Source organism: Salmo salar, chromosome ssa03, assembly GCF_905237065.1.
Source record: "Salmo salar chromosome ssa03, Ssal_v3.1, whole genome shotgun sequence".
NCBI classification, from domain to species: domain Eukaryota; kingdom Metazoa; phylum Chordata; class Actinopteri; order Salmoniformes; family Salmonidae; genus Salmo; species Salmo salar.
Window position 1 is genome coordinate 68,841,328 of NC_059444.1, and position 26,380 is coordinate 68,867,707.

At 42.8% G+C, this 26,380-nt stretch overlaps 1 protein-coding gene across 1 annotated transcript in view; it reads left to right on the forward strand.

Annotated features, from left to right (window-relative positions):
* LOC106601383 (ubiquitin carboxyl-terminal hydrolase 43) overlaps positions 1-26,380 on the forward strand; it is a 93,310-nt gene that overhangs the window by 1,423 nt on the left and 65,507 nt on the right. The window contains exon 2 of the mRNA XM_045715187.1: positions 12,458-12,607. Coding sequence (XP_045571143.1) covers positions 12,458-12,607 — 150 coding nt within the window. The remainder of the gene's footprint in view (positions 1-12,457; positions 12,608-26,380) is intronic.

The window sequence follows — 26,380 nt, forward strand, 5'->3', positions numbered from 1 at the left end:
GATTGATTACTTTATAAGTCAGTGCATCCGCGAGTTTTGATAGCTACTACGCTGAACTCGAGTTCATCTCTACGGTGCTTTTAAAGTCTGTGGTTTTACCCAGATGGCTTTTAGTTCACCACTTACTAATGAGGTGGCTGGCTGGCACTGTGTGTCACTGGAGTCTGAGGGCATGGGATTACCAGGTGTCTGTCTGGAGTGCACTTTGTTCCATCAGATGCTCACAGCACAGAAGAACCTTGAACATAAACAAAGGACTTACTATTCTCTAAACAGACTTTTGAAAGCTGGTGTGTTATATTGAGTGTTTTCCAGGTATGGCGGCTTTGAACGCTGGGCTTTAATATTCCAGTCGCTGAGATGATAAGCGTAGCACCTGGCTGACTCACTACCATTTACAGTATTGGAGTGTTTCTGAATTGGACACACTTCATTATGTTAGTTAGGCAACATTGCCATAGAGAAGACTGTTTATTGAGAGGAACACTCTCCATTAAAGGATCTGAGTGTGGATACGAGTGTGTGGATCTGAGAGTGGACCTTGTTGTGGATCAGGAGGCGGTGAAAGTATCAGTTTCCCCTCAGGCTTTCCCACCCTGCCCACGCTAAAGAGGAGGAAAAAACAATTATCACACTCCCGCGCCTGCAGTGCTAAGCTCCTATATAGTTCAAGGCCAGATAAAGAGAAGATGATAAGGGGTAGGACAATACATTCACAATGGATTTATTCTTGGAAATGCTAATTGATCTGTGAGGAGAAGAGGTGTAAGCATAACTAGAGGCACACCTTCACCCTGCATTGTGCAAAGCCAGGGGCTCAATCACTTTTCCTCTAGCTCAGTGTAATGTACTGGTAGTAGAGGAGTTCAAATCAAATCAAATGTATTTATAAAGCCCTTCTTACATCAGCTGATATCTCAAAGTGCTAAGACCCCAAACAGCAAGCAATGCAGGTGTAGAAGCACGGGGGCTAGAAACAACTCCATAGAAAGGTCAGAACCTAGGAAGAAACCTAGAGAGGAACCAGGCTATGAGGGGTGGCCAGTCCTCTTCTGGCTGTGCCGGGTGGAGATTATAACAGAACATGGACAAGATGTTCAAATGTTCATAGATGACCAGCAGGGTCAAATAATAATCATCACAGTGGTTGTAGAGGGTGCAACAGGTCAGCACCTCAGGAGTAAATGTCAGTTGGCTTTTCATAGCCGATCATTCAGAGTATCTCTACCGCTCCTGTGTCTCTAGAGAGTTGAAAACAGCAGGTATGGGACAGGTAGCACGTCCGGTGAGCAGGTCAGGGTTCCATAGCCGCAGGCAGACCAGTTGAAACTAGAGCAGCAGCACGGCCAGGTGGACTGGGGTCAGCAAGGAGTCATCAGGCCAGGTAGTCCTGAGGCATGGTCCTAGGGCTCAGGTCCTCCGAGAGAGAGAAAGAAAGAGAGCAAGAAAGAGAGAAAGAGAGAGAGAATTAGAGAGAGCATACTTAAATTCACACAGGGCACCGGAAAGACAGGAGAAATACCCTGACACATAAACTACTGCAGCATAAATACTGGAGGCTGAGACAGGAGGGGTCAGGAGTTAGAGAAGTTTTGTCTGGGTGGTGGTCAATGAGGGGCAGATTGAGAGTGCCCCACCACAATACCAGACTAAAATACCACCCAGAGATTGTATTACCTTTATTGTGCAGTCAGTGCTGTACTTCCTGCCAGAGAGGTCTCAGAGGATAATCAATCCTAACTAGTTTATTTGGTTTCTGTCTGACCCAATGTTCTGTGTGACCATTCCTCTCCTCCAAAAAGTAACTCTTTCTCACAATCTCACTCTTCTCTGTACACCCTGCCAACTCCTCTCCATCTATAGCCACTTCCTTCTTATCTTGTGGGACTCTCCTATCAGATTTTGAGAGGACAAAAATCTGAGCTGGCTTTATGTAGTCAAGATAGTTGAGATCTCAAAATAGCTGTAATGAAAACACTCAATGCATGTGATGAGATCTTTCCTGGGTTTAAGCACACACAGGCGTGCATCTTGGCTGTGGCTCTGTGACCAGAAGGGTCATGAGTTCATGTCTGGCCGTCTAAAACTGTCTTCTATGTAATTCCACAGCTGTCTGCAGGCACCATGAGATAATCAGATAGCTGTCAGGCCCCTGTCTGAGCCCTTAGGTCATGGGAGCATCAGACAAAACAACCAGCCGTCTATAAACAATCAAAAACCTTACCCCGTAATTTAAATGGTCCACTTCATAATTATCTCAGAGCAATTCTCAAACAGTATTATCAGCCAGTCCACATGCCTCTGACAGAGTAAGAGGAGATAGAGTGAATAGCATAGACAAGGAATAGCAAAGGTGGATAAGTGTTTGCGTCACATCCCATAAAAAATGAACAAACACAATTTTGGAGGAGAAAATGAAAGTGAATGTAAGTAAACTTTATGATGTAACACAATGTATTAGTAAAAGCAATTTGGTGGTTGCACACATTTGTGCTGTTCAGTTACAGGCTAATATTCACTAACATGCACCAAGTAAACTCTAATGTGAGAATGACTGGCAGCTTGACAGAAAGAGATGACTTTTCAATCCTCATTATAAGCAGACAAAATGTATTTTGAGTGAATTCAGAAGAGAGGTCCTTGGTTAATTGGATGCAAAAGTTACCATTAAATGGTGATCTGTCCCAGTGTCCTCTCAGGCAGGTTGGTGGCGCAGACAGGAGAAAAATAAAACAAAAAGGTAGCTACCACAGGATGACTGGCACTGAGCCACATTCCAGTAGCACCTTGCAGGACTGACACTGTAGGGGGAGGGTTACTTAAATGTTATATGAAAAGTTAAGTACTGTGCCCGCGACTTTATATATATTCTTCCCCTTCATCATGTCCTACCTGTCACTGTCCTCTGATCTGAGGGCTTCATTCTATCTGCTCTGGGATCAGAATCAGATGTGTGTTTTAAAGAGTATCTGATCTGTTTGTCCTAGTGCATTCTCTGAATCCCTCCTGGTGGATTTCAATGTTTGCATAGAGGGGCCAGAGAAGGTTTGAAAACAGAAACTCAAACAGTTACTCAACAGCTAGTATATAGGTTTCAATAACATGGAAGAGGCCTAGGACAGGGGTCAGGGAGGGTAGGGAGGGAGGGAGGGAGGAATGAAGGCCTCTTGAGCTGGAATTCAGTCCTCCCTCCCTCTCTACAGAGCAGATGGACTATCTGGTCGTGATTGAAGGCTAAATCAGTTTAGAGTTTTGACATGTTTGTGTGATGACTCATCACGGTGACAGTGACTCTGGCTTCCAAGGAAGTGTCAATATTTGGGGTCTCCATGTAGGCCTTTTAATGATTAGGCTATCTGATCTGGGAGAACTTTTGGTTTCAGGACTTTAAATATGAAGTAACCTGTTGGGGCTCGGGGGCAGTATTGAGACATTTTGAAAAAAATATGTGCCCATTTTTAACTGCCTCCTACACCAACTCAGAAGCTAGGATATGCATATTATTAACACATTCGGATAGAAAACACTCTGAATTTTCTAAAACAGTTTGAATGGTGTCTGTAAGTATAACAAAACTCATATTGCAGGCAAAAACCTGTGAAAAATAGATCAAAAAAAAAATGTGAATTTTGTGAGTGTACTATTTAGTGTCATTGTTTTATAGATACCATAGTGAGAAAGGATTCATTTCGCAACACCTACGGCTTCCACTAGATGTCAACGATCTTTATAAAGTTGTTTGAAGCGTCTATGATAAACAGAGAGCAAATTAGAATCCAAGGAAGTTGACATGTCATCACTTCATTTTTTTGCGCCTGCGCATAAATCTGAGAAGCGTGAGTTTGTCATCATTGTTTATCTAGACATAGGATAGGTTGTGTGAAAATATTACTGATGTTTAACGTTAAAAATGGACCAAAAGATTAATGCTAAACAACATTTGACATGTTTGAACGAACGTAAATAGATTATTTACTAGTTTTTTTTAGCTTTTCGGCGTGATTTTACACTCCCCCCACCACGTTTTGTGGGAGCATAATGAACGCTAAGTACTTGGTGTTATTTGGACATAAATTATGAACTTTGTCAAAAGAAACCACATTTGTTCCGGACCTGGGATGCCTTCCGGACCTGGGATGCCTGCCTTCTGATGGAGATAATCAAAGGTAAGGGGATATTTACAATGTTATTATCGATTTTAGATGATGCTAACTGTATAGCATAGCTTATTGTTCTTAGCATAGCACCCCGTTTATTGCAAAATGTGATTTCCCAGTAAAGTTATTTTGAGATCTGGCCATTCGGTAGCAATTACGAGATGATAATATATTATTCTTTGAATGACAATATTATAATTTACCAATGTTTTCGAATAGTAATTTTGTTATGTTCACCGGAAGCATTTCAGAGAAGAAAAAAATCTGAATTTCACGCTACTGTAAAATGCTGTTTTTGGATATAAATATGAACTTGATGGAACAAAAAATGCATGTATTGTATAACATAATGTCCTAGGAGTGTCATCTGATGGAGATTGACAAAGGTTAGTACATAATTCTAGCTGGTTTCTGCTTTTGGTGACGCCTGACCTTGAATTGAAAATGGATGTTTGTACTTTTGTGGCTACTTTTGTACTGTCCTAACATAATCTAACTTTATGCTTTTGCCGTAAAGCCTCTTTGAAAATCGAACAATGTGGTTAGATTAAGGAGATGTTTATCTTTTAAATTGTGTAAAATAGTTGATTGTTTGAGAAATTGAAATTATTAGATTTTTGATGTTTTGAATTTCCAGCCTTGTTAGCAATCCCGACTCGGGGTTCATTGCTAACCTGTAGCCCCAACAGGTTTTAAGTGACTCAGTGAAGTCGCAGGGAGATGACTGTCACGCCATGACCTGAGAGAGACGTTTTTCTCTGTTTAGTTAGGTCAGGGTGTGATATGGGGTGGGCATTCTATGTATTTATATTTATATGTTTTGGCCAGGTATGGTTTCCAATCAGAGGCAGCTGTCTATCGTTGTCTCTGATTGGGAACCATACTTAGGCAGCCTTTTCCCACCTGTGTTTTGTGGGTAGTTGTTTTCTGTTTTGTATTTCGTTACCTGACGGAACTGTTTGGCTTTTCGTTTTGTTTCTTTGTTCTAGTGTTTCATTGTTTAATAAATATGCTTTGGTCCCCTCTCTACGACGGCCGCAACAATGACAATTGTTCTTGTTCTGTAAATATTCTCTTCAGGTGTACACATGGGTTTAATTGGGCCGGGTCCCGCGGGGTCCGACACCTGGCACCTATGATTCAAATGAGACCCGGTACCTTTGGTCAGGGGCGTCATGTACCCCCAAAATCTGAGGGGGCACAAAGTACACGAGGATGGCTTGGGGGTGATCCGTATTGGGGATATGTCCCTGTCCTGAAGTTGGAGAATTTAGCATTTTTCAAACACCTGAAACAGCTTTTTGCTGCAATCAAAAACCATAGTAATTTTGCTTAATTCTACGTCAAAAGTGTTTATTCTTCTGCATTTCTAAACATAGGTTACCTCTTGAGCTGTCTGTATCCTCCTGACAGTTGTTTTTAAAGAAACTAAATATCCCTGCAAAAATGTGGGTCAAAGAATGAAAGTAATGTGAGTCTTAATCAGTACATATAGTAATTGCTTGCTTTTCTAAAGGCATGCCAGCTAATATAGTTAGACAAGCTAGCTACTCTAACTTGATTGATAGCCTGAAATGGCTTCTTGGTAGCTAGTTTGAGGTTGGGAGATTAGGAACCTATCTGGGCATAACATTGCTCGGTTGCTAGTAGTATTTAAAAATAATAATAATATGGATAATATACACTGCTCAAAAAAATAAAGGGAACACTTAAACAACACAATGTAACTCCAAGTCAATCACACTTCTGTGAAATCAAACTGGCCACTTAGGAAGCAACACTGATTGACAATACATTTCACATGCTGTTGTGCAAATGGAATAGACAACAGGTGGAAATTATAGGCAATTAACAAGACACCCCCAATAAAGGAGTGGTTCTGCAGGTGGTGACCACAGACCACTTCTCAGTTCCTATGCTTCCTGGCTGATGTTTTGGTCACTTTTGAATGCTGGCGGTGCTTTCACTCTAGTGGTAGCATGATACAACCCACACAAGTGGCTCAGGTAGTGCAGCTCATCCAGGATGGCACATCAATGCGAGCTGTGGCAAGAAGGTTTGCTGTGTCTGTCAGTGTAGTGTCCAGAGCATGGAGGCGCTACCAGGAGACAGCCCAGTACATCAGGAGACGTGGAGGAGGCCGTAGGAGGGCAACAACCCAGCAGCAGGACCGCTACCTCCGCCTTTGTGCAAGGAGGAGCAGGAGGAGCACTGCCAGAGCCCTGCAAAATGACCTCCAGCAGGCCACAAATGTGCATGTGTCTGCTCAAACGGTCAGAAACAGACTCCATGAGGGTGGTATGAGGGCCCGACGTCCACAGGTGGGGGTTGTGCTTACAGCCCAACACCGTGCAGGACGTTTGGCATTTGCCAGAGAACACCAAGATTGGCAAATTCGCCACTGGCGCCCTGTGCTCTTCACAGATGAAAGCAGGTTCACACTGAGCACATGTGACAGACGTGACAGAGTCTGGAGACGCCGTGGAGAACGTTCTGCTGCCTGCAACATCCTCCAGCATGACCGGTTTGGCGGTGGGTCAGTCATGGTGTGGGGTGGCATTTCTTTGGGGGGCCGCACAGCCCTCCATGTGCTCGCCAGAGGTAGCCTGACTGCCATTAGGTACCGAGATGAGATCCTCAGACCCCTTGTGAGACCATATGCTGGTGCGGTTGGCCCTGGGTTCCTCCTAATGCAAGACAATGCTAGACCTCATGTGGCTGAAGTGTGTCAGCAGTTCCTGCAAGAGGAAGGCATTAATGCTATGGACTGGCCCGCCCGTTTCCCAGACCTGAATCCAATTGAGCACATCTGGGACATCATGTCTCGCTCCATCCACCAACGCCACGTTACACCACAGACTGTCCAGGAGTTGGCGGATGCTTTAGTCCAGGTCTGGGAGGAGATCCCTCAGGAGACCATCCGCCACCTCATCAGGAGCATGCCCAGGCATTGTAAGGAGGTCATACAGGCACGTGGAGGCCACACACACTACTGAGCCTCATTTTGACTTGTTTTAAGGACATTACATCAAAGTTGGATCAGCCTGTAGTGTGGTTTTCCACTTTAATTTTGAGTGTGACTCCAAATCCAGACCTCCATGGGTTGATAAATTGGATTTCCATTGATTATTTTTGTGTGATTTTGTTGTCAGCACATTCAACTATGTAAAGAAAAAATAAGATTATTTCATTCATTCAGATCTAGGATGTGTTATTTTAGTGTTCCCTTTATTTTTTTGAGCAGTGTATATAAACAGGACAAATCTGTGGGGGTACGTGCATCTGTGCCCTCCATGGGCATGACACCTCTCCCTAATTTTGAATTATATAATGAAAAAATGTGTTGTCCACATTTTAATTTTCCACAACCGAAAACATGAGTAGGCAACTACAAAATCAGACAACCCAATAGTAGAATAATTTACCTATTAAATTGTTCAGCCTGTCGCATTCTATGCGAGAAAGTAATATTCCTCTTGAGGAGCACTCAAATTGCGAGTGCTGCACAGGGAGAGAAATATGGATGCCCAGTCATTGTACAACATTCTTAATACAGTCGCGGGAAAACCCACATTTGAAAGCAGTTATGATGGCCACTGTAAATAGCGGAGGATCACAGAGCATTCTAGTGTTACTACACTTATTTCTCAAATCCCCAAAATGTGTAAAATGCACTATATTAGAACCAGATTTTTTAGCAGCGGCATGGTTTAAGCTCGTCAGAGCTCACTAATGGCGTTGAATGCATAAGATAGGGGCGAAATGTAACACGGGTCAGGTGTAACATGATCCTTGGTTAGCTGAGTGCCAGTGGAATTTCTTGGGGGGGCCTTCAAGTCATCAATATGTTCCTAACTGGCAACAAGATAGCCTAATGTTTAGATCTAAGAGTTAGCATCAGGTGGGCTACATTAGGGGATAATGCTTATTGCTAAATAACATACCTGCCTGATAATATGGACCTATGTGTTATTGGGCTCATTTCTGGAGTGGGAAATTCTATGTTCGAATTTTCATTTATTTTGGAATAGAATGTCCTTGTACAAAGTCATCAGAACTGACCGTCTCACAGTTACCCCCCCCCCAAAAAAAAAATGTTTAAACAATTAAATTGTAGGTCTTTCCGTGACCTGTAGTATGTGCTTTTGTCAGTATATATTGTTTAAGCTAGTATATTATATCACCCCCTACCCCCCGGGCACTCCCCGTACTAGGGGTCCCATACAGTATATGTCACATTATTTTTCAGGCAGAGTTTTACAGTACCAGCACCCACTATAGTCATTATCATGCTTAATTTGCTTGATGATGACACTACAGAGAAAGAGGCAGTGTATACCAACATTCAGAGGTAATCTAATGTAGTTTCTGTTACAGTAAAAAGCCCTAGCAGTGGTCATATTTATATGACTAATGGGACTGGTCCATATTAATTGTCAGTTAGAGTCAGGTACCTCATAAACCAGAGCATTAATCATACACATATATTACACAGTCCAGAGTTATACGTAATTAGGTCAAAATGGCCATTGTGGACACCACAGAGAGAACTATACCTTATCTACAGTATCAATTATTTATCTGACGCAATTACCACATTCAGAGACACTGATGAAGATAACTATAATTACCATGGGAGATTTGCCACTGTAACAGCAGCTTGTAATTGTAGCATTATGTGTCCACAGAGAGCTTATTTCTGGAAAATGCCTTGGAGAGTTAATTTAAAGTATGTCAAGAGTTAAAATCTTTATTGTCTGTACACTGCCATCAGACTAACTTAGGCTATGTAGAACACAACAAAACGAGTCGTACAACATCGATATAGGTCTTTCATCTTGCTACCTCAATTGTGCATTGCTTTCCATGCAATATATTTACAGTAGGTTAAAGCTGTACAATGAGCAAAACTATTACATGAAGGCTATCTTGTTTCCCTAAACTGTGCTGCCAGTCTCCAAGAGGCCATTAAGTCATGCTGTTCTTTCTTGACACAAATGGGACAGACTTGCTGCTGGCACAGGGACAACCAGACAATGGATTTGTCTGTACAGTCTGAGTTATGGCCCTGTGATTGTGATGTTTTCATTTTGTTGTCCACATTTTGTGTAATTGTGTGTAAGGACCTAAACAGTGTGATACCTCTCACCTGACTTTATCTCTGACTAAAAATAGACACTGTAGGAAGAGGCACACTTTCAGACAGCATTCGGAGACTACTCTCTTCTACTCCTACTTTTGCTTTGACACATCCCAATAATCACTTTGCTCTCTGTTTATGAATGTGTGTTCACTTTGTACAATGTTCAGCTGAGCAACTACTTTGAAGATAGGTAGAGAAAGCAGTCCCTCCCACACACGGTGTGTTATTATACAGGTTGTACCAATGATAGCGAGATCTACTGTACTGTATGATAGAGTCATACAGTATGTCTGTTAGATACCAGGGATTATTAGGCAGTGATCACAGGCTGCTGTTCTCTCCATAATCTCTCTTTACTGCTGAGGCTCCTTCAGGCTGCCAGCTGCGGTTCAGCCGGTTAATTCCAGCGTAATTGAGTCGTGTGCCACTCAGTCTTAAACCACAGATTTCAACTTACATTGTGTTCCATGTGGGCTTAAGTATTCCTCAACCTACTTTTTTTGTGGCACAGTGATATCTACGGACGTATTTCATTTGATGTTTCTTTCTTAAATGTAAAAAGAACGGTCTTTATATCTGTCAGTTAAGTTTGGGTAACACTAGTACTGTAGTTTTGTGTGTGTGTGTGTGTGTGTGTGTGTGTGTGTGTGTGTGTGTGTGTGTGTGTGTGTGTGTGTGTGTGTGTGGTGTTGAGACAAATGTTTCTGAATAACTGAATATGAGTCAGCGAACTCATTATGGGGTTCAGTGGGAACCATCCAAGGTCAGCTCTGATTGGGCTCAGCAGTATTTGAGGATTTTCTGCCCGGGACCTTAAATAGCTTTGTCTCAGACAGTGGGCGACGAGGGAAGCGCAAAGAGCATTAGGGAAAATTTGCAATTCAAGAATCCCTCTGTTCTGCGTTCTGTGGAGACGGACATAGGGCTTGAGGCAATGATTGACCCACTGTGGGTCCACTGTGTGCACTGTGCTACAGGAATTAGGCCTACAGCTGAGCTTCCTGAAGAAGGGATCCTGTGTGCAGCCACAGGTGGACAAACAGACACACCTAGGGTCCTATAAAGTCTGTGATGCTGGAGAACGCGGACAGAATCACGGATTCCAGACATTAAAACGGAATTCAACAATATTAAAACATTTATTGAACTTAATAGGAAATCAACCAAATGTATTGAACTTGTTAGAAAATTCATTCATTTGCACAAGATTATCATAAATCAAATAAAATTGTATTTGTCACATGCAGGTAGCCAGCCATTCAATTAATTGTTCAGCAGTCTTATGGCTTTGGGGTAGAAGCTGTTCAGGATCCTTTTGGACCTAGAATTGGCGCTCCGGTACCGCTTGCCATGCAGTAGCAGAGAGAACACTCTATGACTAGGGTGGCTGGAGTCTTTAAAACATTTTAGGGCCTTCCTCTGACACAACCCTGGTATAGAGGTCCTGGATGGCAGGAAGCTTGGCCCCAGTGATGTACTGGGCCATACGCACTACCCTCCATAGCGCCTTGCGGTCGAAGGCCGAGCAGTTGCCATACCGGGCGATGATGCAACCAGCCAGGATGCGCTCGATGGTGCAGCTGTAGAACCTTTTGAGGATCTGAGGACCCATGCCAAATATTTTCAGTCTCCTGAAGAGGAATAGGCATTGTTGTGCCCTCTTCACGACTGTCTTGGTGTGTTTGGACCATGATAGTTTGTTGGTGATGTGGACATCAAGAAACTTGAAGCTCTCGACTTGCTACACTACAGCCCCATCGATGTGAATGGGGGAGTGCTCGACCCTCCTTTTCCTGTAGTCCACGATTATCTCCTTTGTCTTGATCACGTTGAGGGAGAGGTTGTTGTCTTGGCACCACACGGCCAGGTGTCTAACCTCCTCCCTACAGGCTGTCTCATCGTTGTCGGTGATCAGGCCTACCACCGTTGTGAAGTCTGCAAGCTTAATGATGGTGTTGGAGTCGTGCTTGAATGCGCAGTCGTGGGTGAACAGGGAGTACAGGAGGGGACTAAGCACGCACCCTCGAGGGGCTCCCGTGTTGAAGATCAGCATGGCAGATATGTTGTTGCCTACCTTTACCACCTGGGGGCGGCCCGTCAGGAAGTCCAGGATCCAGTTGCAGAGGGAGGTGTTTAGTCTCAGGGTCCTTAGCTTAGTGATGAGCTTTGAGGGCACTATGGTGTGAAGACATGAACAAAATGCATCAGTGATTCGTATTTTCCTTAAACCTTATGAAGAGGCAACATGTGAATGCCCCTGTCTGTGTGTGCGCGTTTGTCTACCACTTTTTGTGTAGGCATTAGCAATGATGCTAATAATGATCCATCTTCTGGTAGATACCCACCTATAAGCCTATATCTACCTGGCAGAATGATATCATGATTATTTGCATCAATCCAGTGGCGATTTGTTTAGCAAACTCTGCAATCACGTGTGCTCCAGAAACACCGCTAACCAAACAGTGTTGGTATGCAATAAATAAAAGGGTATCTACACCCAAAAATGTAAATGTAATATATTTTTCCCAGACCTCAAAAGTGGTCTCCTGATGTGGTTTAAGCATTGGTGTGGACCTAAAACATAAAATGTTGTTTTTCTATCAACAAAATATATTTTGAGAGTGAAAACGTGAGAAACTGGAGAAAAACAGAAACCTGGAAAAACCAAACTGAGAAAACGGAATTTGAGAAAAAAACTGATAGAATTTGGCAAAAAATGAAATTGATTATATAGGGTCCTACACACCTCAGTTAGCCAGTGAATATCGCACTGTTTGTTTCATGTTTCTATGTAAGCGGGAATGACAGGAAACAAACCAATAGCTTTTGGTAATGCAATTTGGGTATTCCCGTCACATCTCAAATCCTAACAAGCTGTCAGATTTGGATCTGAATTATCCCACTGCTGTTTTAGTTTTTCACTCTTATGCAAAATGTTCGGATTATCCGGACAGCAGAAGGTTATTCATGCATTTAGGCAAGTCTTTACTTCAAAAGCCTACTGTGTGGTTATAGTACATCAATGTAATGATTTTAAAACAACAGTCAGCTAATCTGTTTTCCCTGTCCATTGAAGACGCACTAATTCACCAATGTTTACAATACAGTTTTACATTGACTCCTTCATTGACCATGTGACTCTCCTTTCCCTTTCTAGAGTATAGTATCCAAGTATGGATCCCAATTCCGAGGAAACTCCCAACATGACGCCCTGGAGTTTCTGCTTTGGCTTCTGGACCGAGTTCACGAGGATGTCAACTTGTCCTCCTGCAGCAACAGCAATAACAAGACCAAAGCCCCAGGGAAGGTAAGAGTGCCTTCTCCATCCACTGTCACACAGTCACATTGAACTGTACTGAACTCAAAGTGTAGGCTAGAGCCACAAGTCTCAACAGTGCCTTGCACTCCCCACTCACAAGAGCAACAACTACTGTCTGAAATATCTATTGCTATACAGAAAATGATCTTTTAATTTACTTACAGAACAGAACCTTGGTTTCACAACAGAACGTCGGTTTCTCCAGGCATTTGCAACAGCATCTTTATGTTCTTTGCAGCTCTAAGTCTGTACAATTTAAATTCAGCTCTCAATTATTGATGTACTTATCTGCCCTTGGATCTATACTAAATGTGCTAACACAGTATTAATCGACTTTAATTGATGTACTCTGTGATTCTGATAAATTCTGAACAGATGTGAGAGGAAGAGCAGCATTGCATAGAAGTGACATATTTCCTTCTCTCCTGTGATCTAAATGGCATATGATTCAACAGATAATTCTGATAATCCTGTGTGAGGGATAAAGCTCCCTCTATACCTTGTATTGCCTACCCCCTTTGGTGAACTGGTTCATATACCTGTTTGGAAACAATTTGCCTCTCTGACAAACTCATTTCCTGTGTTTGTGGGGAGGAACAGCTTAGAGCTGTTGTGATGGGTTTCCATAGTTCTGTCTGTGAATATGCCCTGTGTGCTGTAGCCGTCTAGCTGATGCCACAAGTGAAACAGCTGCTTTCACAGGAGACCTGCAACTTTGTTCTATAATGTCTTCTGTGCAGCCTGAGGAGTAGAATCAAAGCTGGGTAATTTGCTGTTTGATACTTTCTCTGTGCATGGCTCCTCCTGAAGGTATGCCTGTGGGCACAGTGGAGCCTGACACCCCCTGGATAGGCCTTTGATCGGTTCCACTGTGCCCATTAGCAGGGAGTTTCATGCATTATTAAAAACATATTTCTGCTTTTGAAATACACCCCCTCTTTAGCAGTGTTATCAGGGTGATAACCAATGGAATGATTCATACCAAGTGCTAAATTCACTGTTGGTGAGTCATCACAAATACATCTAAATGCTAGTGTCCCTTCTCCCACAGACATTACTCCACTGATTTATTCTGTTGTATCATCGCTATTCTGGTGGAGGGGAATTTCAGTCTCAGATTCACAGAACAATACATCACTGTATTTGGGATTCAACATGTCTTTATCAAATTGGTATTCGAACACACGGATAACAATCTGTTACACTTTTTTGCGTGTTAAGTAACAGAAGTGAGATGCATGGTTTGAGGGAGGGTAAATGGTGCTGTGTTCCGGACCAGCACAGCTTACTACATGATGACTGGCCAGAATGAAGCCATTGGCTTGGCTACTGCCTAGGCCTGCTGGCTCTTGTTTTGGATAAAACACAGTTTGGTCTTTATTGCATCAATTGAGTTTGACACTCTGCATACTTTAATTAATTGATCAAAGTAAGAGGTGGTCTCAAGCCATGGTCTGTTGAAGTGAATCTCACTGACACTAACCATGTAGGGACCTACTGAACCAAAGGCTATGGTTAAGACTAGAAACTAGACTGTGTGTAGGCTAAGACAGAAGTTTTGAGATTCAGTTGCCAGTGTGAACTCAGCTTTGTGGTCTTGTATGTAAGATTCCTCAAAGTGTGATTTCCTTACTTTATCTATCTTCCTTCAGGTTAGCAGGTTAGTGTGTTTGTGTATGGGTGGGTGTGTTCTTGTGTTTATGGGTGTATGCATGTGTGTAGGCTAAGGGATGCTCTGTGAGTTGTGTGTGTGTGACAGTGAGTGTTTGTATGGGCCTCAGTTCATTGAGCCATTCAATTTGGTTGTTTGCTATGAGCAATGAGCATTCGGTCCCCTCACATGCACTTTCCCCCTTTCTCTCCATCTATCCTTCCCCCCTCTCTTGTTCTCGCTCTATATATTTCTATTGACACCCCCCTCTTTGTTTATCTGGCCATATACAGAACTATGCAGTGTCTATCCGATACTTGAACAAAGCTTCAATCTGTGTCTGAGATGAGTTGCCCTTCAGTGCAGGGCCAGAGGGCACAGGAGGTGATCTGGACGGTGTCTCTGTCTCTCTGTATGAGGCTACATAGGACATCAGAGGAGGCTGGGACTGGAGGACTGCTGATAAGGCCTGTCATTATAAGTCTGGGACACGTCAAGGAAAAAGTTGCCACACTTTGTTAACACCCAAGAGTCTGACGGTGTGAGGGACAAAAACCTGCTGTTTTTGACAGCGTGCCGCTCCGCTTCATCATTGCTTTTATACACTTTTACTTTAGTTTAGGCAAGACAAACTGGTAATATCAATTTGGTTAGGCTATCTTCCCACACCACTCCTCCAATGGTTCACCTTTCTGTGTGAAGGAGACCCATTTGAACTTTTGAACTTGTTATTGTGTTCTCTGTCTGAGGGACTTCCTCCCAGCTATATGGCCCATTAAGCCCAGCTTCCATTGGCACTTTGAAGTCAACCCAGGTTGGGCTGGTCTTGGTAGGCTAGCTCAAATTGCATTTCCACTGCCTCCAGAAATGAGAAATGATGTCATGTTGCTAGGTAGTCAATATGTGGCTGCAGCTGCCTTCGCTGATATTGCTAGCTAGCTATCTAGCAAGATGTTGAATAATTTAATTCACCCTCACCATGCTGTAACTAACGTTACCCCATACTCCTGCCAGTGCCAGCCAGACTCAGAGTTTCTCTGTCCAGTGTTTGTGTTCTTTTGCCCATCTTTTTATTGGCCAGTCTGAGATATGGCTTTTTCTTTGCAACTCTGCCTAGAAGGCCAGCATCCCATAGTCGCCTCTTCACTGTTGACGTTGAGACTGGTGTTTTGCGGGTACTATTTAATGAAGCTGCCAGTTGAGGACTTGTGAGGCGTCTGTTTCTCAAACTAGACACTAATGTACTTGTCCTCTTGCTCATTTCTGCACTGGGGCCTCCCACTCCTCTTTCTATTCTGGTTAAAGCCAGTTTGCACTGTTCTGTGAAGGGAGTAGTACACAGTGTTGTACGAGATCTTCAGTTTTTTGGCAATTTCTCGCATGGAATGGCCTTCATTTCTCAGAACAAGAATAGACTGACGAGTTTCAGAAAAAAAGTTTTGTTTCTGGCCATTTTGAACCTGTTATCATACCCACAAAAGCTGATGCTCCAGAAACTCAACTAGTCTAAAGAAGGACAGTTTTATTGCTTCTTTAATTAGCACAACAGTTTTCAGCTTTGCTAACATAATTGCAAAAGCGTTTTCTAATGATCAATTAGCCTTTTAAAATTATAAACTTGGATTAGCTAACACAACCTGCCATTGCAACACATCAGTGATGGTTGCTGATAATGGGCCTCTGTATGCCTATGTAGATATTCCATACAAAATCAGCCGTTTCCAGCTACAATAGTCATATCCAACATTAACAATGTCTACACTGTATTTATGATTAATTTGATGTTATTTTAGTGGACAAAAAAATGTGCTTTTCTTTCAAAAACATTTCTAAGTGACCCCAAACTTTTGAACGGTAGTGTATATACAGACGAGCTCAGATTTGTTGGTACCCTTACAGCTCATTGAAATAATGCTTCATTCCTCCTGAAAAGTGATGAAATTAAAAGCTATTTTATCATGCATACTTGCATGCCTTTGGTATGTCATAGAATAAAGCTGTGAAAAGAGATGAATGATTGCTTATTCTACAAAGAGATTCTAAAATGGCCTGGACACATGTTGGTACCCCTTAGAAAATATAATAAATAATTTGATTATAGTGATATTTCAAACTAACTGGTTTCTTTAATTAGTATCACACGTCTCCAATCTTGTAATCAGTGATTCAGTCTATTTAAATGGAGTAAAGTAGTCAATGTGCTGTTTGGTATCATTGTGTGCACCACACTGAACATGAACCAGAGAAAGCAAAGGAGAGATTTGTCTGAGATCAGAAAGAAAATAATAGACAAGCATGGTAAAGGTAAAGGCTACAAGACCATCTCCAAGCAGCTTGATGTTTCTGTGACAACAGTTGTAAATATTAAGAAGTTTACGGTCCATGGAACTGAAGCCAACCTCCCTGGTCGTGGCCGCAAGAGCAAAATCCATCCCAAATTGAACATAAGGATAGTGCGAATGGTAGAAAAAGAACCAAGGATAACTGCCAAAGAGATACAAGCTGATCTCCAAGGTGAAGGTACATCAGTTTCTGATCGCACCATCCATCGCGTTTTGAGCAAAGTGGGCTCCATGGAAGAAGACCCAGGAAGACTCCACTTTTGAAAGACAAACATAGAAAAGCCAGACTGGAATTTGCTAAAATGCATATTGACAAGTCACAATCCTTCTGGGAGAATGTCCTTTGGACAGATGAGTCAAAACTGGAGCTTTTTGGCAAGTCACATCAGCTCTATGTTCACAGACGAAAAAAATTACGCTTTTAAAGAAAACACCATACCTACAGTGAAACATGGAGGAGGCTCAGTTATGTTTGGGGCTGCTTTGCTGTGCCTGGCACAGGGTGCCTTGAATCTGTGCAGGGCACAATGAAATCTCAAGACTATCAAGGCATTCTGGAGTAAAACGTACTGCCCAGTGTCAGAAAGCTCTGTCTCAGTCGCAGGTCATGGGTCATCCAACAGGATAATGACCCAAAGCACGCAGCTAAAAGCACCCAAGAATGGATAAGAACAAAACATTGGACTATTCTGAAGTGGCCTTCTATGAGATCTGAATCCTATCGAACATCTATGGAAAGAGCTGAAACTTGCAGTCTGGAGAAGGCACCCATCAAACCTGAGACAGCTGGAGCAGTTCTCAGTAAGAGTGGGCCAAACTACCTGTTAACAGGTGCAGAAGTCTCATTGAAAGCAACAGAAAATGTTTGATTGCAGTGATTGCCTCTAAAGGTTGTGAAACAAAATATTAGCTTAAGGGTCCCATCATTTTTGTCCATGACATTTTCATTTGTTTTATTTACAATATTATGTTGAATAAAAAAATCAAAAGCAAAGTATTATTTTCTATTAAATATGGAATGAACAATGGTGGATGCCAATTACTTTTGTCAGTTTCAAGTTATTTCAGAGAAAATTGTGCTTTCTTTGTTTTTGTGGAGGGGTACCAACAAATTTGAGCACGTCTGTATACATATGTTATACTTCAAATTACAATACAATAACAAAGAAACATAGGACATCACTACACATATATTTTCTCTGAAGAAACATTAAAAGTAAAAACATTTACTCACGAATTGACTTTCAAAAGTTAAAGTACCTCAAATAAATGCCAGGGTTTTGTCACGGCTTCCATCGTGGATATGAAAGGACGACCAAGGCGCAGCGGAAGTGTGGACACTCATGTTTCTTTAATTTACAAAAAAACAAGCAAAGTATCCACCGAAAAACAATAAACAGTACTTACAATGGTAACAGTGTTTCAGGCTCAAACCAACACAGTGCACACAAACAACCCCCAGTGACAAACAACTCCTACATATATGACTCCCAATCAGGAACAACAATTCCCAGCTGTTCCTGATCAGGAGTCACAAGACACACACAAGACTGCCACGTCCTGACCCCCAAACTACTACACCAGCTCCATCTGCTGGTCAGGACGTGACAGGTTTACAGTTGTAATAATAGTGTTTTCTTTTATTGACTAATTCTAGAGATTGTATAAAGTATTGGATTTCAAGTAAAAAATATGTTGCATTTGGAGACATATTTCAAGTATTTGTTTTCGTTACCAGAGAGAATGAAGAAATTAACGACTAATTCAGTAGTTTTGTTTTCATTTGAATAATAACATATTACACCTTTCATTGTAAATACATGGGGCTTGTCAGGGCTTCATCATGTATGCATTCTGCTCTGGCTGTTGAGTAAAGACAACCCCTTCCAGAGCCTCATTGCTTATCTCTATGTTGGCTTTATACTGACAGGAATAGGAATCATGCTTCATATTGACCTCAATTAGATCTGTGGAAGTCATTATTAACCTGCCCTGGAAATCACATTAGCATGTCCTTATTAATGCCAAAGCTATTAATAATGACAGTCTACTGAGTCATTTAGCCTGAAATACATGACTGACTAATCGATGGACAGACAACACCTCTCATGCAGCTGCATCTCAATTTGTACTAAGCTAATGCTACATGTTCTGTAATGATATGGGGTATGCCAACAAAGGTATACGACTGTCGACTAACATATAGTGGGAGTTCAGCAGGTGTCAGGGTTGTGCTTGTAGTGAGGTTCTCCTCTCTCCTGACTGAATTAAGTATTCTTCTTGAAAACTTGTTTTGAGGATAGAAAAAGCCCTCCTACAATCTTGTCATTATTTTTTCAAAAGAATACTGTCTAACAGAATAAACTCTATATCAATAAATGACATGTACACACACACACACACGCACACGTACACACACACACACACACACACACACACACACACACACACACACACACACACACACACACACACACACACACACACACACAGACTAGCACCGTGTGGTCTCTGTCCAGAGCAGAACATCTCTTATGACAGTCATCTCTTATGTTTAGCCAGACCCTCTCCCAGCCGCCTGTGAGTGGACTGAGCACCGGCGTTGTCATGGATTTCATTTTTTTATCAGTATGGAAACATGTGGCCTGATAGAATAGAGCCAAGGAAATAATCCCAGGGCTCATACAGTACACTACCTACTAACGGGATTTATCCTGCTATTCTCACTGTGCTCCCCTCCCTCCTCCCCTGGCTCAAAGTCTGCTACTTACCATACTCACTCTAACCCTTTATTGGTCTTTTTAGAGCCCTCTTAAGAATTTACAGTAGTATCAGCTAGCCACCCACAAAGGAGCTCTCCTCAGGGGAGAAGGCTTTTAATGGCTCTCTCAGGTGACAGACTCCATGAAGAGAGGTCTTCTTATTTTAGCACTGCTCAGACATCTATCACATCTAACTGTGTTTATCCTTCTCACATCACAAATAGTCAAACCCTTGTTGACGTCTGGGAGAAGGGGCTTGAAAGAGGGAGTTCAGAGGAGTTTAAGGGTTTGTTGTGTTGTGATTGTTGTTGTGTTGTGGCAGGCTGCAGCTCTGCCACCCTACCGGAGCTGCCGTGCCAGTGGAGTAAGCCCGGGTCACAGGGAGGATGGAGGGAGTGAGGAAACTGGTTTAGAAGTCCTCTCATGTCCCCACAGAGCCCAGGGAGGGAGATCCCTGCTAACCCAGGGGCTGAATGAATTATTTTTCAGCACCCCTTCAGTTACCATAAGCAGCACAGGAGACCCGGATGAACAATGGGAGTTCCCCCACCCCTGATCTTCCAAGCTCAAGTCAGTGGTTCCCAAACTTTCATTCTAGCCCCCCTTCCATCATCGCCGTTCCCTCAATGGACACAAGTACGGTCCATGACAGACACAAACTTTTCACACCCCTCTTGAACATTTTGCAGTTTTAATGCTAATTTCCTGCAATTCTACACATTTTGCCATGTCTTATGTGTGTTCATGTAATATCTGAGTGACTCAAAATCAACAGGCTAAAAAACCTAGCTAAAAACACATTAGCTGACATGGGCTGGTTGATCTGGACATTTCTGACAAGTTATAAATCACTCTCTAAGGTCTGCAGTGACTGACATGACAAGAGGAACACTGCTGATGCACTATGCACTACACACAATTTGGAATTTGCTCCTCATGCATTCTACTGTTACTATTATCAAGAGTAAGTTGTAAGCTCGGCTGAGTTTCTTAAAAAGAATACACCCACACACACACACACACACACACACACACACACACACACACACACACACACCGCAGTCACACATACACACACACACACGCAGTCACACATACACACACACACACACACACACACACGCAGTCACACACACACACGCAGTCACACATACACATACACACACACACACACACACACACACACACACACACACACACACACACACACACACACACACACACACGCAGTCACACATACACACACACATACTGTAGTCACACCATGGAACTGGCATTCAGTTTGTTGACCGTTTATCACTTAGGAAACAGTGCTGGTGTGAAGCTCTCTCTCTGTATCATGAATGTGTCCCTTTGTAAGCCGGAGGAAGAAAGAGACGCTTGTTGAGCACTGCTAGTGAAGAGAGGGAGAGGTGAGACAGGGTTGTGTTGGGCTCTGTACAACAGTGTGGCTGTGGGTGGGGAAGCCTTAACGGGTTGTGACAGACTGACAGATAAGCAAACCTCCAATCAAGGACAGCAATGTTGCAGAGTCAGTACAGTACAGCAACTGTTGTCATGTTTGATGATATTTCAATTATTTGTATCTGATTTACAGATGTGTTTACTTATCCAGAACAAGGAGCAGTTTGGGTACAGTAAGGACTTTTGCTCTCAGTGAACCCTCAGCCCTCCTACAGAGTTGGAACATGAATAAGGGACTGTGGATGTGATGCAGTCAGTGCTGTCACAGCAAACACACAGGCAGTAAAAAAAGCTTTTGAGAGATTTGAGCTGGTCCGAGCCATTCACTTTAGGGAATGGGATATTCACCAGAGGTCCTTGGGAATCTGCTGTATCTGTGCCCATGGAGAAGCAGAGGGGGGGTGTGTGAGTAGAGAAAACAGGAACAGTGTTCAGGGTTCAATCTTGGGTCAAAGAGGATTATCAGTGGTACTCATGATGCAAGCCAGGAAAAGAGATGGCGCTGAAGGCGAGCTACCAGAGACACTCAACAACAGAAGGTCACTACGCAGGACATTCCCATGCAGGGTCAAATGACTCATGTCCTGCACTGGGTCCTCAGCCACGCTGAGCACAATCATCACAATGATCAGTATCAAGGTCACCAAGGTCAGAAACACTATCCTCAGAACCTTTTAAGGCATCATCCTCTCTTCTCTTCCCTGTCTCCTCATACAGATCTGCTGTGATTTACAGAGAGTGCACTAACTAAGCCAACCACCAATACCTAATCACAACAACATCACTTACAGTAGCACCGACCGTCACAACGTGCCATGTGTGATTGCTGTTTTCCAGTCAGGGAGGGCAGGGTGCAGGCCTATTGTGCCTGCTCTGTAGAACAGAATGACTTCCTGTGACTCTGAGCCACCCAGCTGGAAAAGCAGCTTGGAGGAAAGGGTCCCAATGTGACCGCTCTGTGCTTGTGTACTCCTTTGACCTCTAACCCAGATTAGTGTTGATTGGCCGATACATACTGGGCTCATGTTCTGTTTCGGCTTCCCCACAGAGCAAGAGAAAGTGTGTGTGTGTGTGTGTGTGTGTGTGTGTGTGTGTGTGTGTGTGTGTGTGTGTGTGTGTGTGTGTGTGTGTGTGTGTGTGTGTGTGTGTGTGATTGTGTGAGATTGTGTGTGTGTGAATTATTGTTGACTTCTCATGGAGGTTTAATTTGAGAGCGTCCTTCCCTTTGCCAGGAGCACTGTTCTTGAAAAAGGACCTTTTTTAATTTATCTGCAGTCTGCCGGGGTTGCTTTCACTGGCACAGACACAATTAAGCTGCCTCAGACACCCCAATGTATCACTCAAGGTTTAAGGAGCGGTTAAGGACATTTCTATATACTGCACTGATGCTGAGCCACCACTTCTGTGTGGAATGCCTTCTCCAAGTCTACCTGTAAAAGGGCTCATAATTATATAGGCTAGTTGGCAGAAGATTTTCATTACCATTTGACTTCATTTCACTTTATTTGGATGTCTTTGATAAGTTATTTTGAATGGGGTAACATGTTTTGTAAACCTTATAACACCTTATACACTCGCTGTAAACATTATTTTCAGTTCTTGGCTCTTGCTAGACATACTGTACATGTTTCTATATAAATAGTTACTAGTGTTTCTTGACTTTTGCTCATCATTACATCCCCATCTGTGGGTGTTGTCTCCTGCCTGTCACCACAGTGTGTCAGCAGCACAGTAATAAACCCCATCAGCTCAGGAGACCCACCTCCCTGCCTTTATATGAATTCATTTCCTCCTCTGCCGCCGCTGATGCCACCTAAAAGCCAATCAGCTTATGAGACACTAATGATTAATTTCACAAAGTCATATTCATCCACCCCAAAAAGTGTCAGCAGCATTTTTCTTGAATAGTAGCTCTGAGTATTTTCTTGGCTCACAAAGGCACTTCCAAAAAGTGCTGTGTTTCCTCCCTCTTTTTGTTTCAGACTTGATGGTATTTCCATAAAAAACAAGCAGCGGGGCAGCAGGGCGGCAGGGCAGATCCACTCAGCATTGGTGGAGGATGATTCTCTCCACTGGGCTGTAATGTTTTACTGTCATTATACTTTTTACTGTGGAGGTTCAACGAGTCTGCTCTATAGAATGATATCTAATGTAGGTTACCAATGACTGCAGCATTGTGGAGATGACCTCATACACTATATAAGAGAATGTTACAGGATGCCAATAATTGTGCTCCACCAGTGGGTTTTACCATGGTTGAAAATCTGTATAATGCTCTCAGAAAGTTGTCCACTAGCCATGACTGACATGAGGTCAGAGAGACCAGGACTGATTCACATCATCATCCCCTGCTGACCTCTAGCTACTGCCTGACCATTATTTCCACTAAAAGGAAAGGAAGTGGACCTCAGTGCAGACCTGCTGGTAAGTGTCTGGAATTCCCTCTCAAATGAGGAAAGTTGGCATGCTAGCAAGGATTCTGGGAAGGAGTTGGTTGGCTAGGGTCGGTTGAGTTGATGCATTATAACTAATCATGTGTTATATCGTCATTCACCTCAAACCACTGTTCCTGAACCCACTCTGTTGATATCTCATATACTGTTGTAGAATCATTGTCAGAGGTCTCTACCACTTTAGCTACCCTCCTGTCACTAGCTGTATTCTCCAACTGATGAACTATACAGAGAAGTGTCCGTGCATTGAGGGCTTCTACACTCCTTCTACACTCCTCTCCTGTGAGGGCAATTATATCATTACCCCCTCCAGGACTATGTCCCTCTGTCTCTCAAACCGCTAATCATTTTATTCTTTCCCTTCATTCTTATGTAAAATAACAAAATTCCCTTTCCCAGAGTCCTCTTCTGTCTTTTCTTCTCAGTTATGAGACTGTCTCATTCTCAATCCCCTTCTGTGGATTTCTGACCTCCAGACTTTGGGATTTAATTACTAGCCCACCCATCTGACTGGCTTAGTGAAACGGACAATCGAATGGTGTGTCTAGAGCATACAGCTAGAGCAGGGGATGATCTGTTGTGCCAACAGCCTGCCTGTATGAAGAGCCATAGCCCCTTAATGCTGATTCACTTATATCAAGGATGTCTACATCCTTGGTTATAGCTTCATGGAAGTGCTTGAATGTGAGATCTCCATTTTACATTATTATATGTCAGTCTATGCTGAACATTGAGTTGACATACTTTTCCATTGATATTGCGTGCATTTAGTAATACAAGTTGGGGCTTTTGTTCAACATAAAAAAGAACAACAACAACAATTGCAAAAAAAGCTAAATGTATGACTCCATAGAAGATTATAGATATAATACATTGTATGTAGCCATGTTCCGCACTTCTTTATTAAATAAATGTTTTACCCACCAATTTCGTGTTATCCAACTGGTAGTTACGATCTTCTCTCATCACTGCAACTTACCCTACGGTCTCGGGAGAGGTGAAGGTCGAGAGCCATACATCCTCCGAAACACGACCCTGCCAGAACGCACTTATTCTTGACACACTGCTCGCTTAACCCGGTAGCCAGCCGCACCAATGTGTCAGAGGAAACACTGTTCAACTGACGACTGAAGTCAGCTTGTAGGTGCACAGCCTGCTAGAGCACGATGAGACAAGGAAATTCCGTCCGGACAAACTCTCCCCTAACCCGGACGATGCTGGGACGATGCTGGGCCAATTGTGCGCCGCCCCATGGGTCTCCCAGTCACAGCCAGCTGTGACATAGCCTGGGACCGAACCCGAGGCTGTAGTGGTGCCTCAGCACTGCGATGCAGTGCCTTAGACCGCTGCGCCACTCGGGAGGCCCAGGAACCGCACTTCTGAGAATGACATCAAAAGACTCAAGGCAAACAATTTAACTTAACTGTCACTTGCATGTGCTTTCAGGGTACTGTAATAATTCAATCTGGATTGTGGTGTACACTTTTTTTTTAACTATAGTAAATACTACAGTATGAAATATTTGCATATAATTTGCATATACCCTACCCATTCCCCTCTCCATATCCCAATTTGTGCCACCCATAAGTGAGAAACCTGCATGCAAGTATAGATCATATATTGTGTTCCTTACAGGTTATAAGAAGGAGCTGAAGCTCTGAACTATCTATTCAGACCCTAGTCCTTACTACCTACAAGTTATGGAAAATGTTATCTTTTAGTATATCTCCAATATGTTTCCTCAAGGAGAAAGCCTCCACTTCAATGTATCAAAGATAATAAAACAAAAACACTATAGTACATACTACAGTATATTACAGTCCACAAAAACACTACAGTAAATACTACAGTATACTACAATCTGCAAAAACACTACATGAATTACTATATTATCTTTTATTACAGTATTTACATTATCTTTTATTACAGTATTTACATTACAGTAAAAATACATGTTTTGTCATACATGTGGTATACGGTCTGATATACCACGGCTGTCAGCCAATCAGCATTCAGGGCTCGAACCACCCAGTTTATAATATAGTATTTATACCATAGTATACTATAGTATTTTCTTCATGTGGGCAGCTGTCGTCAGAATCAAACCAGAGATCATGGTACACTATATATACACAAAAGTATGTGGACACCCCATCAAATTATCGGATTTGGCTATTTCAGCCACACCTGTTGCTGACATGTGTATAACATCGAGCACACAGCCATGCAGGCAATCTCCATTGACAAACATTAGCAGTAGAATGACCTTAATGAAGAGATCAGTGACCCACAACGTGGCACCTTAATAGGATGCCACCTTTCCAGCAAGTCAGTTCGTAAAAGTCCTGCCCTGCTAGAGTTGCCCCGGTCAACTGTAAGTGCTGTTATTGTGAAGTGGAAGCGTCTAGGAGCAACAATGGCTCAGCCGCAAAGTGGTAGGCCACACAAGCTCACAGAACTGGACCGCCGAGTGCTGAAGAGCGTAAAATCGTCTATCGAGTTCCAAACTCCCTCTGGAAGCAACGTCAGCACACCAACTGTTAGTTGGGAGCTTAATGAGATGGATTTCCATGGCTGAGCAGCCGCACACAAGCATAACACCGTACCCTAACTGTGTGCGCCATCGTGCGCAAATTGATTTTGTCCCCCCACACCAAACGCGATCACGACACACAGGTTAAAATATCAAAACAAACTCTGAACCAATTATATTAATTTGGGGACAGGTCGAAAAGCATTAAACATTTAAGGCAATTTAGCTAGCTAGCTTGCAGTTGCTAGCTAATTTGTCCTATTTTGCTAGCTTGCTGTTGCTAGCTAATTTGTCCTGGGATATAAACGTTGAGTTGTTATTTTACCTGAAATGCACAAGGTCCTCTACTCCGACAATTAATCTACACATAAAACGGTCAACCGAATCGTTTCTAGTCATCTCTCCTCCTTCCAGGCTTTTTCTTCTTTGTACTTTGGCGACTGGCAACTAACTTTCATAACGTGTATTACCACCACCGACCTCCGTTCGTCTTTCAGTCACCCACGTGGGTATAACCAATGAGGAGATGGCATGTGGGTATCTGCTTCTATAAACC